This window comes from Pituophis catenifer, unplaced genomic scaffold (genome assembly GCF_029215685.1).
Source record: "Pituophis catenifer annectens isolate HBS135680 unplaced genomic scaffold, rPitCat1.0.hap2 SCAF_1, whole genome shotgun sequence".
In the NCBI taxonomy this organism is placed as follows: Eukaryota; Metazoa; Chordata; class Lepidosauria; order Squamata; family Colubridae; genus Pituophis; species Pituophis catenifer.
In genome coordinates this window covers 261,337,238-261,355,117 of record NW_027256881.1, presented here as the reverse complement: position 1 = coordinate 261,355,117, position 17,880 = coordinate 261,337,238, and the positions used below count along the sequence as shown (strand labels likewise).

At 38.9% G+C, this 17,880-nt stretch overlaps 1 protein-coding gene across 1 annotated transcript in view; it reads left to right on the top strand.

Moving 5' to 3' along the window:
* Nucleotides 1–6,690, top strand: part of BBOX1 (gamma-butyrobetaine hydroxylase 1) — a 35,139-nt gene extending 28,449 nt beyond the window's left edge. Inside the window, exons 7-9 of the mRNA XM_070957540.1 lie at nucleotides 3,556–3,752; nucleotides 4,827–4,993; nucleotides 6,497–6,690. Coding sequence (XP_070813641.1) covers nucleotides 3,556–3,752; nucleotides 4,827–4,993; nucleotides 6,497–6,663 — 531 coding nt within the window. The 3' untranslated portion in view covers nucleotides 6,664–6,690. The remainder of the gene's footprint in view (nucleotides 1–3,555; nucleotides 3,753–4,826; nucleotides 4,994–6,496) is intronic.
* Nucleotides 6,691–17,880: the final 11,190 nt, after the last annotated feature.

The following is a 17,880-nucleotide window of genomic DNA, read 5'->3' as shown; positions in this document are numbered from 1 at the left end:
CAGCGCTGAACTATTCCCAAGTTCACAAAGCACATCATAATAATCCAATTTTGAAACGCTTATTGAAGGAAATCTAATAGTCAAGCTCTCCAAGTTCAAAAACAGACAACTGATTTATGAAATGCAGATAGTAATAGGTAACTGTGCTTATAGTGAAGCGGACAGATTCAGGCTGCATTAACAGAGGGATAGAATCAAGATCACGTGAAGTGTTAATACCACTTTATGATGCCTTGGTAATACCACACTTGGAATACTGCATCCAGCTTTGGTCACCACAATGTAAAAAAGATGTTGAGACTCTAGAAAGAGTGCAGAGAAGAGCAGCATAGATGATTAGGGGATTGAAAGATATAAAGAACAGTTGCTGGAATTGGATATGTCTAGTTTAATGAAAAAAGGGACTAAGAGTGACATGATAGCAGTGTTCCAATATCTCAGTGGTTACCACAAAGAAGAGGGAGTCAGCCTATTCTCCAAAGCACCTAAAGGCAGGCCAAGAAGCAATGGATGGAAACTAATCAAGGAGAGAAGCAACCTAGAACTAAGGAGAAATTTTGACAGAATAATTAATTTGTAGAACAACTTGCCTCCAGAAGTTGTGAATGCTCCAACACTGGAAGTTTTTAAGAAGACATTGGACAACCATTTGTCTGAAATGGTATAGGGTTTCCTATACCAGGGAATTGGACTAGAAGACTTCCAAGGTCCCTTCCAACTCGTTCTTATTTTGTAAATTATGTAAATTCTGAAAAGTACAACCCATTGAAAACAAATAGTTCTTGATTTGGGAGCCATTGGTTCACAGGATTTCACTACAAGTTATTGGTCATCATCCAGTTCACTCCTGGGCTCAAATGCTTCTCTTGATAGTAGATAACCTCTTCTGATTTAAATGATATCTTGCTCTTAGCTCCCTAATTTCGGTACAAATAGCTTCAGTTAAAATTTTAAATAGCACTGGTGATACAATAACATTTAGTTTGTTTTTGTTTTGTTTTGTTTTCTTTAAATTTCTATACCGCCCTTCTCCAAATAGGACTCAGGGCGGTGCACAGCCTAAGTAAAAACAAAGCATACAAAATTTAAAAAACAGTATTAAAATAATTAGATATTCTGGCCGTAAATTAAAACAACCCAATTTAAAACCAATTTAAAATTTAGCTCAAGCCAGCCCAGCTAGTTGAAATAAATAAGTTTTCAGGGCCCGCCGAAAAATCCGGAGGTCTGTTATTATACGTAACTCCGGGGGAAGGTTATTCCAGAGGGTGGGCGCCGTCACAGAGAAGGCTCTCCCCCTGGGGGTCGCCAGCCGACATTGTCTGGCGGACGGCACCCTGAGGAGGCCCACTCTGTGCGAGCGTACTGGCCGGTGGGAGGCTATTGGTGGCAGTAGGCGGTCTCGTAAGTAACCCGGCCCTAAGCCATGGAGCGCTTTAAAGGTGGTCACCAACACCTTGAAGCGCACCCGGAAGACCACCGGGAGCCAGTGCAGCTCGCGCAGGAGAGGTGTCACATGGGAGCGCCTCGTCGCCCCCATAATCCCCCGCGCGGCCGCATTCTGGACCAGCTGGAGCCTCCGGGTGCACCCCAGGGGGAGCCCCATGTAGAGAGCGTTGCAGTAGTCCAGGCGGGAAATGACTAGTGCCTGAGTGACTGTGCGTAGAGAGTCCCGATCTAGAAAGGGGCACAACTGGCGTATCAGGCGAACCTGATAAAAAGCCCCCCTGGCCACGGCCGTCAAATGGTCTTCTAAAGACAGCCGTGCGTCCAGGAGGACGCCCAAGTTGCGAGCCCTCTCCGGGGGGGCGAGTGATTCGCCCCCAATAGCCAGCGATGGCGTCAGCTGGCTATATCGGGACGCTGGAAGCCACAGCCACTCGGTCTTGGAGGGGTTGAGTCGGAGCCTGTTTCTCCCCATCCAGGCCCGCACGGCCTCCAGGCACTGGGACATCACTTCAAGGGCATCGTTGGGGTGGCCTGGGGTGGAGATGTACAGCTGGGTGTCATCAGCGTACTGATGGAACTCCACCCCGAAGCCACGGATGATCTCACCCAGCGGCTTTACATAAATGTTGAACAGAAGGGGCGAGAGGACCGACCCTTGTGGCACCCCACAAGCAAGGTGCCTCGGGGTCGACCGCTGCCCCCCCGTCAACACAGATTGCGACCGGTCAGAGAGGTAGGAGGAGAACCACCGCAGAACGGTGCCCCGTACAGATCTTACTTCCAGATGTACTTTTGATTCTGCCCTTTCATAAAATGTATTATTTGCTACTCCTGAGATAAGCAACCTTGTACTCATTCAGACATTTTACAATAAAACAGCTGCAATATTTTGCAGTTCACCATAGTCATAGGGCTGATGAGGCCAAAACATCTGGAGAACACAATACTGTATTGTTTAAGGTTAGTATTTCTCAATTCCATTTTAATCAGCTCAGGTGTAGTCACAGATGCACAGAGTTTGTAATATTGTGCTATTTATTGTGTTATTTATGTCAGATATCATGAATTTTTAGCTGACAAACTTATTCATGTATTGTATAAGAGTGGAAAATAAATAGAGTTCTGTAACATTTCATTAAGGAGATTCTAAAGCAATGCAAAGTTAACATCATTTAAGTCTCCTAATCGAAAACAGGGAAATCTGAAAAGAGTTCTACAGTAGAACTTCTACCTACCACATACAGCAGTCAAAGCCCTTATTCAGTATAATCATTCTATTTAAATTTATAAGAAGTTCCAAATGGTGCAAATTGGCCTTTGTGAATATCAATTCTGGTGAGGTTTACACTGATTCCAAGTTATTTTCTACATAATCACTTTTAAATCAACCATGTACTAAATTATGTTCAGGCCACAGCTTCATCTGTTGCTGTAATAACTATACAGTGTATTGCAGAGAAATGCTTAGAATTTCTCAGATGGATTCATGGGAGAAAACCCATGATGTTTCAGTGGAGAAAATGTATACGTATTTCGGTTTAGTATTTTAATAACCTACTGAACTTCTAACACTGCCCATATTTCTGCCATTCTTGCTGTATTTGCAAAGATGAGGAGATTAATGTGGTCTGTGTGTTGCTATAGGATATTTTTACTCAAGGCCTTCAAACAATCTGTGGTATCATACTTTTGATGAATTAAGCAGATCGTGTGCTACTAAATAGATGCCATTCCCCCCCACCCCCCAGATTTGGGAGTTACCTTGAAAATTCATTTAGAGGTTGTACAAGTACATATGGTATGGCAATCAAGAGGAAGTTTTCAAATGGGAAAGAAAAGAAAGTTCATATTCTAATTTATGCCAAGAATCACATCAAGATATTACTTTCAAATGCTTGTAAGAATTTTTTAAAACATAGTTTTAAACAAAAAGTTTTGCGAGCAATCTTTACAGTCCCTGTATGTTTCTAGGTTTGGGATTTTTAAAGAATTAAACCATATCATGTTATATAGTAAGGAAACTTCTAAAGACATTGATTATATAAAACATAAGTGTAGAGCATAATGTTGAACTTATAATAATAACCTGTTATTGATTTGTTACAGATTCAGTTTCTGCATTGTATAAAACAAACTTCTACTGGAGGGGAGAGTGAAGTTGTGGATGGATTTCATGTAGCCAATAAATTTAAGGAGCAAAATCCTTATGCCTTCAAAATCTTGACCTCTACATTTGTAGATTTCACAGACACTGGAGTTGATTACTGCGATTTTGCCATGCAAGCCAAACAAAGAATTATAGAGTAGGTAACATTGAATTATATGGTATATTTTTATCTGATGCTGTCTTATTCCTGAATTGCAAGCAAAAGTATCCTTTTGCTTTATTTATTTAGCACATTTATATGGCCATCTATCTCACTGGTGAAACCCTGAGCAGTCAGTTTTATTGAACAAAATAAAAAGTGTTAAGGCTATGCCTGCCACCTTGTGGACAGGAATACAAATCAACTTTTTAAAAATGTGTGTACTGTTCATATTATCATATTGAGAGAGAGAGATGATGGATATATATATCCACATCCATATAATATATACATATGTACGTACGTACGTATGTACATACGTACATATGTATGTATCTATATATTATATATATATATATAGAATTATGTGATAAGATATGATATTACATTTACATTACATTACATTGTTATATTATCAGGGGTGTGAAACTCGTGGGCCACAGGCCGGATGCATTACACACTGGCCACGCTCACCCCTGTTTTAGCGAAGGGGAAAGTTGCGGTATGTCACGTGACAACAATGTGATGACGCGAGTTTGACATTATATTACATCATTGCATTTTTGAAATTTATCTGCATGTAATAAAAGCATTAAGTACTGCTGGCTGGAGGAAGCTTTATAATGGGCAAATGGTTGGTTTAATTTCTCCTACATTCATTTTATAGGATGTTTTTTACAGTTAAGACACTTTCCGTATTAAAAGAGGTGATAGCAATCCAATGCCACAGATAGTTGTATAAACCATGATGAAGCCTCAAAATTTAAAAGCAAAACACTTGTCTCTGACAGGATGAACTAAATCTGTCTAGTTTTGCTTTCGTGTTTAACTTTTCTCTAATTTCAAATTTATAAAGAAATTTTGGGAAACTTAATAGCTTTATTAAAACAAACCAGTCAGGTTCTCAATTATTTATCATATGGTAGTTAATTCATTGTAAGTTTCATAGTTTATTCATTATAAGGTTTATAACTCTAACCTATTTAAAATACCAGTGAATGAAGAATGGTGTAACATAAAACTGTTGAAAAATTTGAGGATAACCTGAATTGTTCTCTCATTTCTCAACAGTGTAGATGAAAAGGGCCAAGTGGTTCGTATCAATTTTAACAATGCAACCAGAGATACAATATTTGACATACCTGCTGAAAAAGTAAAGCCATTTTATGCTGCTCTCAAGGACTATGTTGGTCTCCTAAATAGCACGGATTATAAATATTCATACAAAATGAAGCCAGGTAGGCCTGGATGAAATGGTAATCACTTTTTTCCCAGTTGATTTAAAAGTCTCTTTCAGTTGAAATAGGAAGAAATATTCAAAAACTCCTTCAGAAAATTCTCCAACTGTTGAGGGTAGGTTTTTCAATTACAAGGAGGGCTCCAGGCAAAACATGTTCTGTTGTATAAATTTGTATCCCATGTCACTCTTTCATTAATTAATTAATTTTTTATTAGCCAGAATAATAAAATTCCTTTTTTGCTTATCTACTGAGATTCTCAATCATTCTGGTCATGGTTGTCCCAAAGAACTAAAGAAGTTTCTTGGATGAGAAGCCAAATGCTTTCAAAGAAAAAAAAAGAAAAAGAAAATCCAGGTGCTTTCTGGAAAAAGCAGCTTTGGGACTTCTTTTTTACTTTGTTGCCAATTCTCCCCAGCTTTTGGGGGAGAGCCAGGGAAGGGAATGCGCAGATGAAGTAGTCTGCCTTCAGAAGTTATTGGAGCTTCACCGCTGGAAGCTTTCAAGAAGAGACTGGACTGCCGTCTGTCAGAAATGATGTAGGGTCTCCTATTTGTGCGGGGGGTTGGACTAGATGACCTACAAAGTCCCTTCCAATTCTCTGTTATTTTGTTATATAAATCTCTTCTTTTTACCTATGTATCACATGCAGTGCTCATTTTTCTTAAAATGCATTCTGAAGTGATAGTGGAGATAGATGGACACACTTATATACAAATGCACCTGAAGCAGATTTCTCCTAATATTTGCCTATTAAGTGCATTTGGCAGTGCCAAGCTGCTACTTTGGTTGAAAATTATTAGTACTTCAGTATTTTGCACCTGTGTCAGAAGCACCAAGGCGCTTCCTGCTTGAAAGAATTAACCGGTGACATCACTGTTGCCCTGAGAATGCCAGCCGGGGGCTCCTTTCATATCCCCAGGAGGAGCTGGAGTGAAGGACAGGAGCTCAACCCCGCCCCATGGCAACTCTCAGGTCTCAAACGTGAGCTTGCTAACCTCCTCCCCAGCAGCCCAACCGTTCAAGCCACTATGCTCCTAATACTTCAGTAAATGCTCATGAGAGAACTTGAATGCTATAGGCCAGCAGCCCCCAACGTTTTGGGCATCAAGGACCAGTTCCGTGGAGAGGTTTTTCTGCAGACCAGAGGGGGCGTTTTTTCTGCATCCCGTGTTGTTTGCGTGACCCGGTTTCTGGCATGCATGGACCGGTGCTGGCCCATAGACCGGGGATTGGGGATCCCTGCTATAGGCTACACTGAGAAGTTAGAAAAAAATCTCAGAAGAAAGCAGTGACAAACTGCTTTTATTTATTTTGAAAAAATCGCCAAGAAAACTGCATACCAGTGCAATCATCAGATGTTAAGCTGTACTTAGGGAATTACTGGCTTCAGTAGTTCTAAATATTGTATCAGTAAGCCTTTCTGTTCCATCATGTCCCTAATTAGTATAGATGTATTTACCACAGATTTTATGTTAAAATAATTCTTTGCCTTCTTTCTAGGTGACGTAGTGGTATTTGATAATTGGCGTTTACTTCATGGTCGACAGAGTTACCAGGCAGGAGCAGAAATATCCCGTCATCTTGAAGGAGCCTACGCAGACTGGGATGTAGTAATGTCAAGGCTCCGAATCTTACAAAAGAATGTTCTGGGGAGACAATGCCTTTGAAGCTTGGACTAAGGAGAACTCTTAAACTTTTCTGGGATTGGATGTTTTTTCCATAAAGGAAAGTGAACTTGATATATTTCCAGTTTATTCAGGGCGTTCCGGAATAAGCTAGGTGTTGCCTATCCTGTTGAATATGTACAGTTGCAAGAAAAAGTATGTGAACCCCTTGGGATTACGTAGAGTTTTGCATGAATTGGTCATAAAATGTGCTCTGAACTTCATCTAAGTCACAACAATAGAAAAACACAGTCTGCTTAAAATAATACTACACAAACGTTAGATGTTGCCATGGTTTAATTGAACATAACATGTAAACATTCTCAGTGCAGGGAGGAAAAAGTATGTGAGCCCCTAGCCTAATGACTTCTCCAAGAACTAATTGGAGCCAGGAGTGAGCCAACCTTGATTACAATCAGTGTGATGATATTGGATGTGTTGCTGACAACTGTCCTGCCCTTTAAAAACACACACCTGTTTTGGGTTTACTGGTTTCAAGAAGCACTGTCTGATGTGAACCATGCCTCGCAGAAAAGAGCTCTCAGAAGACCTATGATCAAGAATTGTTGACGTGCATGAAGCTGGAAAGGGTTACAAAAATATCTCCAAAAGCCTTGACGTTCATGTGTCCACGGTAAGACAGACTGTCTACAAATGGAGAAAGTTTAGCACTGTTGCTACTCTCCCTAGGCATGGTCGTCCTGTAAAAATGACTGCAAGAGCACAGCGCAGAATGCTTCATGAGGTAAAGAAGAATCCTAGAGTGTCAGCTAAAGACCTACAAAAATCTCTGGCACATGCTAACATTTTTGTTGACACATCTACAATAAGGAAAACATTAAACAAGAATGGAGTACATGGGAGGATACCACAGAGGAAGCCATTGCTGTCCCAAAAAAAATATTGCAGCACGTTTGAAGTTTGCAAAAGAGCACCTGGATGTTCCACAGCACTACTGGCAAAATATACTGTGGACAGATGAAACCAAAATTGAGTTGTTTGGGAAGAACACACAACACTATGTGTGGAGAAAAAAAGGCACAGCACACCAACATCAAAACCTCATCCCCACTGTAAAACATGGCAGAGGGAGCATCATGGTTTGGGGCTGCTTTGCTGCCTCAGGGCCTGGACGGATTGTTGTCATTGATGGGAAAATGAATTCCAGAGTTTATCAAGTCATTTTGGAGGAAAATGTACGACCATCTGTCCGCCAACTGAAGCTCCGCAGAGGATGGGTGATGCAACAGGACAATGACCCAAAGCATACAAGTAATTCAACAAAAAAGGGCTTCAACAGCACAGAATATGCCTTTTGGAGTGGCCCAGTCAGAGTCCTGACCTCAACCCAATTGAAATGTTGTGGCATGACCTTAAGAGAGTGATTCACACCAGACATCCCAAGAATATTGCTACACTGAAATAGTTTTGTGAAGAGGAGTGGTCCAAAATTACTCCAGATCGTTGTGCAGGACTGATCTGCAACTACAGGAAACGTTTGGTTGAGTTATTAAGTCCAAAGGTTCACTTTTTCCTCCCTGCACTGTGAATGTTTACATGTTATGTTCAATTAAACCATGGCAACATCTAATGTTTGTGTAGTAAAATTTTAAGCAGACTGTGTTTTTCTATTGTTGTGACTTAGATGAAGTTCAGAGCACATTTTATGACCAATTCATGCAAAACTCCACGTAATCCCAAGAGGTTCACATAATTTTTCTTGCAACTGTAGATGATCTCTTAAACAAGGAATAACAAAGGGTTCTTAGAGGTAGTCCTCAACTTATGTCTGATTGCTTAGTAATCATTCAGTTATGTCACACACACAAAAAGTACTGATAACCTGGCTGCCCCCCCCTCCACATGTGATTATATTTTGGATGCTCAGCAACCTGCCCACATTTGCAACTATTTGAAGCATTCTGCAGTCATGTGATCACAATTTACAATATTTTTTGCCAGGAACTGGTGCTTATCTCCAGATTGTAGCAAAAAGCATTCTTTGCAGATAGTTGGTTCACTTAACAACCTTGGCATTTGCTTAACGACTGTGATGGGTTCACTTAATTATGGTGATTTGCTTAATGACCATTGTATAAAATGTAAAAATGTGATGACCTGCTTAACAACTGGCATGACTTATGACCATAGTTCAGGGCTTAATTACAATCATAGATTGAGGACTATTTGTACTATGAGAACACATGGTTTACCCTTTCTTGCAATTAGTCTGGGCAACTTCCAAGTTTTCCAAAGAATATTGAAGAAGAGACTAACTAAAAAACAAGAATAGCATGGAATATTGAAAATCTTTAACAAGATCTTGTCCATTTTGGAGGCATATGTATTAGTATTGAAGACAGCAAAGAAATCAGAGGTGGAATGGGAAGTTCTCTTTATGAACTGAGAAGTCCATTGCTATTAATCTTCTGAAAATCAGGTTATTTTCTTTTCATAGCCTTAAAAGTTAATAGTCTGTCTGATACTTTCTCCTGGGCATTTTTGTGGTTTTTCACAAATGAATATAAACTGACTCATAGGCACAAACCAAAACAATAATTAACAAAAACAAGGATATTTGTTTTTAAATAGCAATATGTTGTCCTTATATTTGTGTGCCTTATGAACACCAACAGGGGATGCACCAACATGGGATGCAGTGTTGTATCCCATAATAATAATGCAGTGGTGGGCTGCTGCCAGTTCAGGCAAACCAGTAGTTCCGATCAGTGGCTGGGCCCGCCAAACCACCTTGGCGCTATGTCCTACATAATAACTGGTTTTTCGATGCCGCTCACATGCGCATGCTCACATTTTCAGTTCTGGGTGAACCGGTTGTTATAGTATGTGACACCCACCTCTGGCTCAATGATTAGGACACTGCATCTTAGATGGTTAAAAATCTACAGCTCAGCAGTTCGAGACCCAAGTGCTGCAAGACAGAGTGAACTCCCATCACTTGTCTCAGATCCTGCCAACCTAGCAGGTTGAACGCATGCACATGCAAGTAGATGAATAGGTAACCCATATAAGCCTGCAGGAAGATAGCAGTGTTCCATGTTTCACTGTACATTCTGTGCTGCGGTGTGATGGCATGCTGGCCACATGACCACAGTGCTGGCTCTTTGGCTTAAGAAAAGGAGATGAGTACTTCCCTCCCTAAAGTTGGTCACAACTACAGAGTAAAATCGATGGGGACACCTTTGCCTCTTTTATTGTTATGTACACCAACACATTTTCTTTTGCAAATGAGAAGTTAAAACTCATGTGAAACAAGCTAGGGAAACATTAAACATAACGATGTCTTGCTAAATGAATATATTCACACAAAAATACATATCATGGAAATTATAATGAAATTAAGTGTATGCTTTTTACAACTCCTGAAATTTTATAACATGGTAACAAATTCTTGGAAGAATCAAACCACTGTGCACAACATACTGAGTTTAGCACAATGTATGAATTATTTTAATTCTGGTTCTTTCTAATGATATTTATCGTATGAAATGGAATACTGCCTTAACTATTTTTCAAAAGTGACTTAAAAGAACTAAGATGAATTTCTTTTACACAAGAGTAGATCTTAGATAATAGTAAAGAGTCTCCAGTGCATACTGTTGCTGTGATTAATTTTTATGGTGCTTTTTTTTTTTCTTTTGACTTGCAGCAAAGAAGTTGCAAGTGGGAATGTCTTAACTTTTTATTGAACTGTCATTTATTCCCCCAATTCAGTTAAATGTATTGTTTTGACCATTGGTTGTAACAAATAAGATAAAACCTGCACAAAATATTAATAAAAACATTAAAATGTGCAAAAATCAGTAAAAAAAAATCAAAGCAGTATTATTGTGGCAAATACAATATTAGCCTTAGGAACTTTTGATAAAATATTATCTCTGTTTAGCAGCAGCTCATGCAAACCTTAGTAATTTCTGTAGCACTCTATTTAAATCTAAATTCATTAGGAATGCAATTTTATATGTATCAGGCCTAAATAATTTTCTTATCAAGAAGGCATCCTGAAGTTTTCCAGTGCTGAAGGAGAAATAGAGCAATACAATAAATAATCGATAAAAACTTCTATAATCTCTTTGAAGCAAGGGCAGAAGCACATATATGGAATATTGAGAAATCGGCCATCTCTAGCTGCGTCCACCTCAGATAATGTTCACATTAATTTCTGGTTTTATGACCTGCGTACCAAGGGGCATTTTTATATGGTGATAATTGAAACAAATTTCAGACATTTGCTACCCTGTTTTCAAATAATAAATTATTGTTTGCATCATTTGAATTTGAAAAAAAAATTCCAGAGAAAAAGCAAAGGTAAGCATACAATTGGATAAAAATGTAATCCAGTTGCTGCAAGAAGAAGTGGAGTAATTTATTGGCTCCAGGAGGCACCGCTTGACAAATCGGGGATCAGGTAAGGAGAAGAGACTAGCCCAGTAATTAAATGCTCTTAACAATTTATAAACGAAACTGAAAGATGATTGTACACAATAAATTGCTATTAAGTCAGGGACCTGTAAATAGTTTATGTATTCTAATGTGGAACATATCAGTATGGAATGTTCAGGCAACTGCCAAGATTTCCTTAAAAGTTACTAAAATTATACAACATAGTATATTTATTCCCATGTTGACATCTGCAGTCATCTGCCTCCATCACAATCAACTGGAAGGTTTGCATATACTTAATACAAATTAACTGATCCACACTGAACTGGCTAATTTGTCACTAGAAGTCTGACTACCCTCTTCGGTTTCTGCCTTTTTTTCAGCTACATATAAACTCTATAATTTGTACTCTTACTCTGCTTAGTGCTGGGTTTTATTGCCTATATCAGTGATGGGGAGCCTATGGCATGCGTGCCGGAAGTGGCACACAGAGCCATCTCTCCAGGCATGCAAGCCATTGCCATTTGCTCTTCTGGTTTCTGGCGTGCCGGCCAGTTGGTGTTCACGCATGCGGGGGTGCCGGAAACCGAAAGAGCAGCTGCCTGGTGCGCATGTGCACGCCAGGAAAATGAGCTTCCAGCATGCACATGTGCCAGCTGGTCTTCGTGCACGCATGCATGAGAAACCAGAAGACCAGGTGGCCGGTGCACATGCACATGCCAGAAATTGGAAGATTATCTTCCTGGCGCATGCATGCACACTAGGCAGCTGCTCTTCCGGTTTCCGGCATGTGCACGCATGCTTCCATTTCGGCACTCGGTGCTGAAAAGATTTGCCAACACTGGCCTATATTTTCAGTGTCTCTCTCAAGAAGACTGCCATCGTAAGCATTTCATGGCACTACTTCGTACTTAACTTGTGAACAATCATACTTGGTAGTATCATACAAATATAAATTGTTTTGAATTCTGCAAATAATAATGATAATCCTTCATCTTGGAAAAGTCTACAATAAAGCACAGGCACACCATATCCAGAGAGTAAATGGAAATCCCAAAGCATGTATTGGCCGTACAAAGATTATTGTGTTTAGTCCTTCCAAAAGTCAAATATAAGTACATTCCTTTGAAGTATCTGGAAGAGCACCTAGATGGTCATTCATATCTTTCTGTTCTGAAAGATACGAATTGTGTACATCTGAAAACACTGATTCAGATATGGTTTCCAAAACAAAGTCTGTCAACATTCTGTGCCACTACTTCTTTATCTGAGTCTGTGTTTCTGTCTTCTGCCTTCTGGTTTAGTTTAAAACCCTCATGTTGAGGTTAACAAGGCTTTTGCTAAGCACATTTTCCCTGCCCTTTTGAGATACCTCCTGCTCCTGCCTAGGAATCCTTTCTAGAAGTGATATGAACTATGAACCAGGAATCCAAACGTTTCCCAAACATACCATCTTCATAGCCAATTTTCAGGATCCTACTATTCATAAACAATAGCAAGGTTGAGGGCTGAAACCAATATACCTACCTTCAGTTCCTTTATCTTTCTACCCTTATACCGAAAACAAGTGCTTTCAAAACTACAGGACAAGCAGGCTAGCAGACTTGATCAATTTATTTGTGATCAAGTGATTTATTTGCAATCCAGATTCATTTTGTTATGAGATGGGCTGCAAATAAATTCAATAAATAAATAGATACTTAAGTGTTTAAGCAACCGCTTATTCTAACATTCCCTTATTTATTTCAATGACAATGGCATTCAGAAGTATTTCTTTGCATAATTTATCCACTGGAGACTGACCCAAGAAAGCGAAAGTCTTAATTTGTACTTCAAATAATTTGTCATCAATGAAACCCCTACATTCATGGTTGCTGTTCTGGCTCTGTAATAATAAAGTAGTGAATAAGGGTTTCCATCTAGTGGCTTATTATGGAAATCATGCACAGTCTACAAACAGCAAATATTTGAGTAACTTTAATTGGTCAAAATAATATTCTATAACTACCAGATTTGGGCAATCTGATGTCATCAGTGAATGTAGATTTTTTTTGCCACCCAAACGTAGTAGTTTAGATATCATGGCAACTTGTTAGCACGTCATATGATTAAAAAAAGTAGATACCAGGGCGATAAAATAGATTTTAGTTGATGAAACTATTTGGTTCTCTTTCTCTTTCTAATTCCCTTCCTTCTGCAAAACAAGGAGCAGGTAATTGCATTGGTTTATTCCAGTCTTTCTCAGCTTATATGTCTCCCAGATGTGTGAAAGTTACTGCTGAAAATTCTAGGAGTCAAGGCCTAAATATATAGACGGCACTCAGGTTGCCGAAGGATTGTTTTATTTTTTTCCTATTTCTGTTAGTTCCATTATTTTGTTCCTACAGAAGACTTTGATCCCTGGTGAGACCACAGTGATTTCACAATACTTGATCATTGGGTAATATGATCTTGAGATCGCTTACAAATAAACAGGAGCTGGAATCAACTAGCATCCATTTGTAAAAGAAGCACAATGTCCCATTCAATTTAGGTTCTAATTTATTTGTAAATTCTGATATTTACCATTGTAAAAATTGATTCCATAGGATAAAGGTTCCCATGGACTCCCCTCCCTTTCCTTCCCTCCTTGAATATCAGATGAAAGAAAGAAGACTCTGAAGAACTGCCAACCCAATCTCCCAGTTGAGCCTCACAAAGAAGTTGTGATGTGTATCAGATGGAGAGCCTATCCATTTGATACAGATCGGTCTTAAAGCAAAAAAAAAAAAAAAAAAAAAAAAAAACCCATAATGACCTATCCCAATTTTTTAAAAAGTGGAGGAAGGGGAACTACGGTCCAAGAATATTAATCCTGGTTTTGTTTTTGTTTTGTTTTTGTTTTTTTGTTTTGGAAAAGTAACAAATATTGGGCTTCATCCCTCCCACTGCTTTTATCTTAATCATTGTGCACATAATTTGATGACATTCTTTTACAGGGAGTTGTGAATATTGTCACATATGTGATTGTCCTAAATAGACCTCCTGTTAATGGTATTTTCTTGTGAAATGTTATCTACAAGTTGGTATTTTTTTTGCCAATGGAACTAAGTCAATACTGGCCACCAGTCTCTCCTCTCATACCAATGCTAACACTGTGTCAACAAACAACATTGTTTGCACACACAGAAGAAGTGTTGACCATTGCTCTTTAAAAACACGGGTATTCAGCTAAACGGTCAACAGAAATGACCCTTTTACCCTAGCTAACAATATTTGAGCTTTGTGAGAAGAACAAGATGTTAAACTGAAGTCTAAAAAGTCAATATTTAAATGCTGCTGTGGCCTCCAAATGTGATGTATCAGAAAGGAGGATACCCTGTTTGCTGCCATTGCCAAGGTAGCATTTTTCAGTATGAATCAAAACAATTCACCATTTTTGTAAAATACCAAACTTCTGCATTTGTACAAGCCTTGGAGTCAAATATTTCTAATTTTTTGTGCTTTTAGAGCTCATCTTTAACAATAGTACAATTGACAGATGTTATCACTCCCACACTGTTCACTCTGGGGGTAGAATTCCAGCTAAACATCACATTAACTCAGAGACAGGGAAACTATGGCCCTCCAAATATCATTGAACTATAACTAGAACCATCCATTATTGTTAGGTAAGCAGTAACAGAAAGCCCAGGGATTCCCCAGTTCAGCAATAACAGGTTAAGAAGAGTTTAATCTTTAGCACCAATGCTATCATTCTTACCACAAATGTTCAGGAAAGAGATCTTGTGCATGAACTTGCTTTTGTATCCTGAATGTGACTTCTTATATGACACATGACTGGGAATCAGTAATTTAATCTCTTGGGGATCTGAGATTCTATTTCTATCAAGGGATATGATGCAATCTAGTTTACAGAATGGGCTTGCAAAATTAATATGTTATCAAATTAACAGGACCTAAGGTTAGGAATTCAGGTGCTTTGCTTTCTAGGGTGGAGTGTCACCATCCCCTTCTGAAGATCAAGAGGTCTTTCGGACGGGAGTTAATCTTCACAAGCCGTAATGAGCAAATGAGCATTGCTAGCCATTTTTTCACCATTCTGCCAAATAATTAAGGTAATTTTGTATTAAGAAATCTATAAAAAGGATTAAATCCCCCATCTCTTGGCTGTTTTAAAACTCATTTTCCTTCTCATATGGAAGAGTGCCATAAATGACCAAATTAAAGACTAATCTGTTTCTTATAATCTCACATTTTTTAGATTTAATACATCTCTTTAATGGAAATATATTCATTATATATTATTATTATTGCTGCTGTTGTTATTATTATTATTACTATATTTGATAGCCTTGATTACTTTTTCTACAAACTGATGTCTATGCCTCCAACTACTTTATAGGATATTGTCAAATACATTGAAGGAGACTACAAAACAAGAACACAATAGGAAGAGAGAGTTTTTTAAAAAATAGCAATAGTGGATGTTGCAAAGATAATGCAGAGTATGTCAATAAGGAAGATGTCACAAGTAAATGCCTTATTCTCCATTATGTAAATAGTACATGAACGGGATATCAGGGGTTAATTTATTCTTCACTTCTTAATGTATTCATACTTCACCACTCCCATATTCAGCTCCACCCATTGTACATATATAAGGAGCTGCACACATCCATTCCTTGCTTCTATCTGTGAATATTCAGTGAATATAGAATGCCTCATGTAAATAAAGAGAGATATATTTGAACTCTTAATTCTTAAATGATTTATTGAGTCTGATCCTGAAAATATAGCAACAAGCTGGTAGCAGAGGATGGTTAAATTGACTCAATAAAAACTTAAATATGTCTAAGAGAAATAGGCCCAACACCAGGGCATACAGCAAAGAAATAGAAACGGATCAAGAAATAATCGATGAGTCCACAAATGCAATTTCGAGAGAATCTGAAGAATACACCACTGAAGAAGAAGAAATAATAAAAGAGAATGATGACCGAGAGGAAAACAAAATAGAAAATAATGAACTCAGGTCAGAAATATTAAAACTGCTAAAAAGCCAGAAGGATGATGAAAGCCTCATCGCGAACCTCCAAGATATGCTGAAAAACAGCGGAGCAGCGAGAGAGAAGCACATCGCTACTGAAAAGACAGAAGAATTAAAAATAGTGAGTGATACGGCCACAAACAAAAACGCTGTAAAGAAGAAAAACGGTGATCCCGCGCAAATTTTCGAATGGCAGCCATCTTGGTTTCAACAGACCTCCAGGGTAAGCGAAGCAGAGCCAATCAGAAGACTTAATTCAAAATTTCTGGCGCGAAAGGCATTGCTTGATGATGAAAATGAAAAAGAAAAACCAAACGCCTCAGAAGAATCAGAATCGGAAAGTGAAGATGATTCAACAAACAGACAAATAGAGTCAGCAATGAAAACGCTTTTTGCTGCATTTGGACCGAAACTAAAGATTAACAAAAAATCAAATAGAAAGCAAGCGAGCAAGTCAACGCCTCAAAATCTACCCACTCCCATCCTGGCGACGAGGGCACCGACGCCTGAACCCAGAGAGCCCTGCAGATACCGTCCCACACCGCAGATCGATGCAAGCACCAACGCTCTCAAGAGAAGTAAAAGAACTACCGCCATCGTCAGGACTCCCAAGATCGAGCCGGAGACCGATTCATCTGAGGAGGAGCAGAGCGAGCGAGCCGCGACGAGAACCTCTCACGACGACTTCAGAAATGAAATGAGCAACGCGCATGCGCAAGACCACGCAGACGACCCAGGAAGACATGAGTTGCTGAAAGGATCGTGCAGACTCGTTGCGAGCATCCCCACGCCATTTTGTAATTTCCAGCATTTACGAGACCACGGACTACCTCCGGTTGTAAGTAATGGACCCAATAATGTCGGAAACTTGCCCAGTGACTTCCCAAAGCTGAGAATAGATGGCATTAATTTACAAGAGTGGTATCAGCAGCTCCAGGTTGTCTTTATGAAAGAAAACTTACTGTTTTTTATCACTAATCCCCCAAAAAGACCTTGGACTCTAAAGCTAGACTGCTTACACCATAGAGCATTTTTCTTATTAATCTCTAGTGTATCTCCTGCAATGTATCACAGCATTAAGCAAAATATGACTGTCTCAGAAATTATTCAATGCATGTTCAACCTATTTCACAGTGATAGTGTAGCTACTACCACAAGAATGTCTAAAGATTTCTTTTCTTCTAGGATAAAACCAGGGGTTTCCATAAGTGAACATTTAATATCTTTAAACAAAATTAGAGCTGAACTGCATTTAAGGGGGGAGGTGATTTCAGATCAAACAATGAAAAGTGTTATCATCAACTCACTTGACCCATCATGGGATAATTATACGTCACATTTAGACACAATCAATCTAGGGTACTTATCCATAGAAAGTCTATCCAATAAGTTAATAGCTGAAGACAATTCAAGGAGGAGTCGCTCTAACAGTCACGTAGAACACAAACCATATAGGAAGGTAGCTTTCCAAGAAAGATATCATGAAACATTTAGATGCCACAACTGTGGATCCAAGGAACACAATGGGAGAGATTGCCCCAAATTTTCAAAAGAAAGACATAGGTCAGAACACAGAAACAAATACAACTATAGACAGTCTTCCATCAATAGATATAGATATAGAAGCCCACCAAATTATAAAGAACATAGAGGGGGCAGAGACAATTCGAAAGATAGGAAATCTGGTTCACTAAACGGACTAAACAAACAAGACAACACTAACATACAACAAACAAAGAACAATAATTGGCTTATTGATTCTGGAGCAACCAATCACACCACAAATA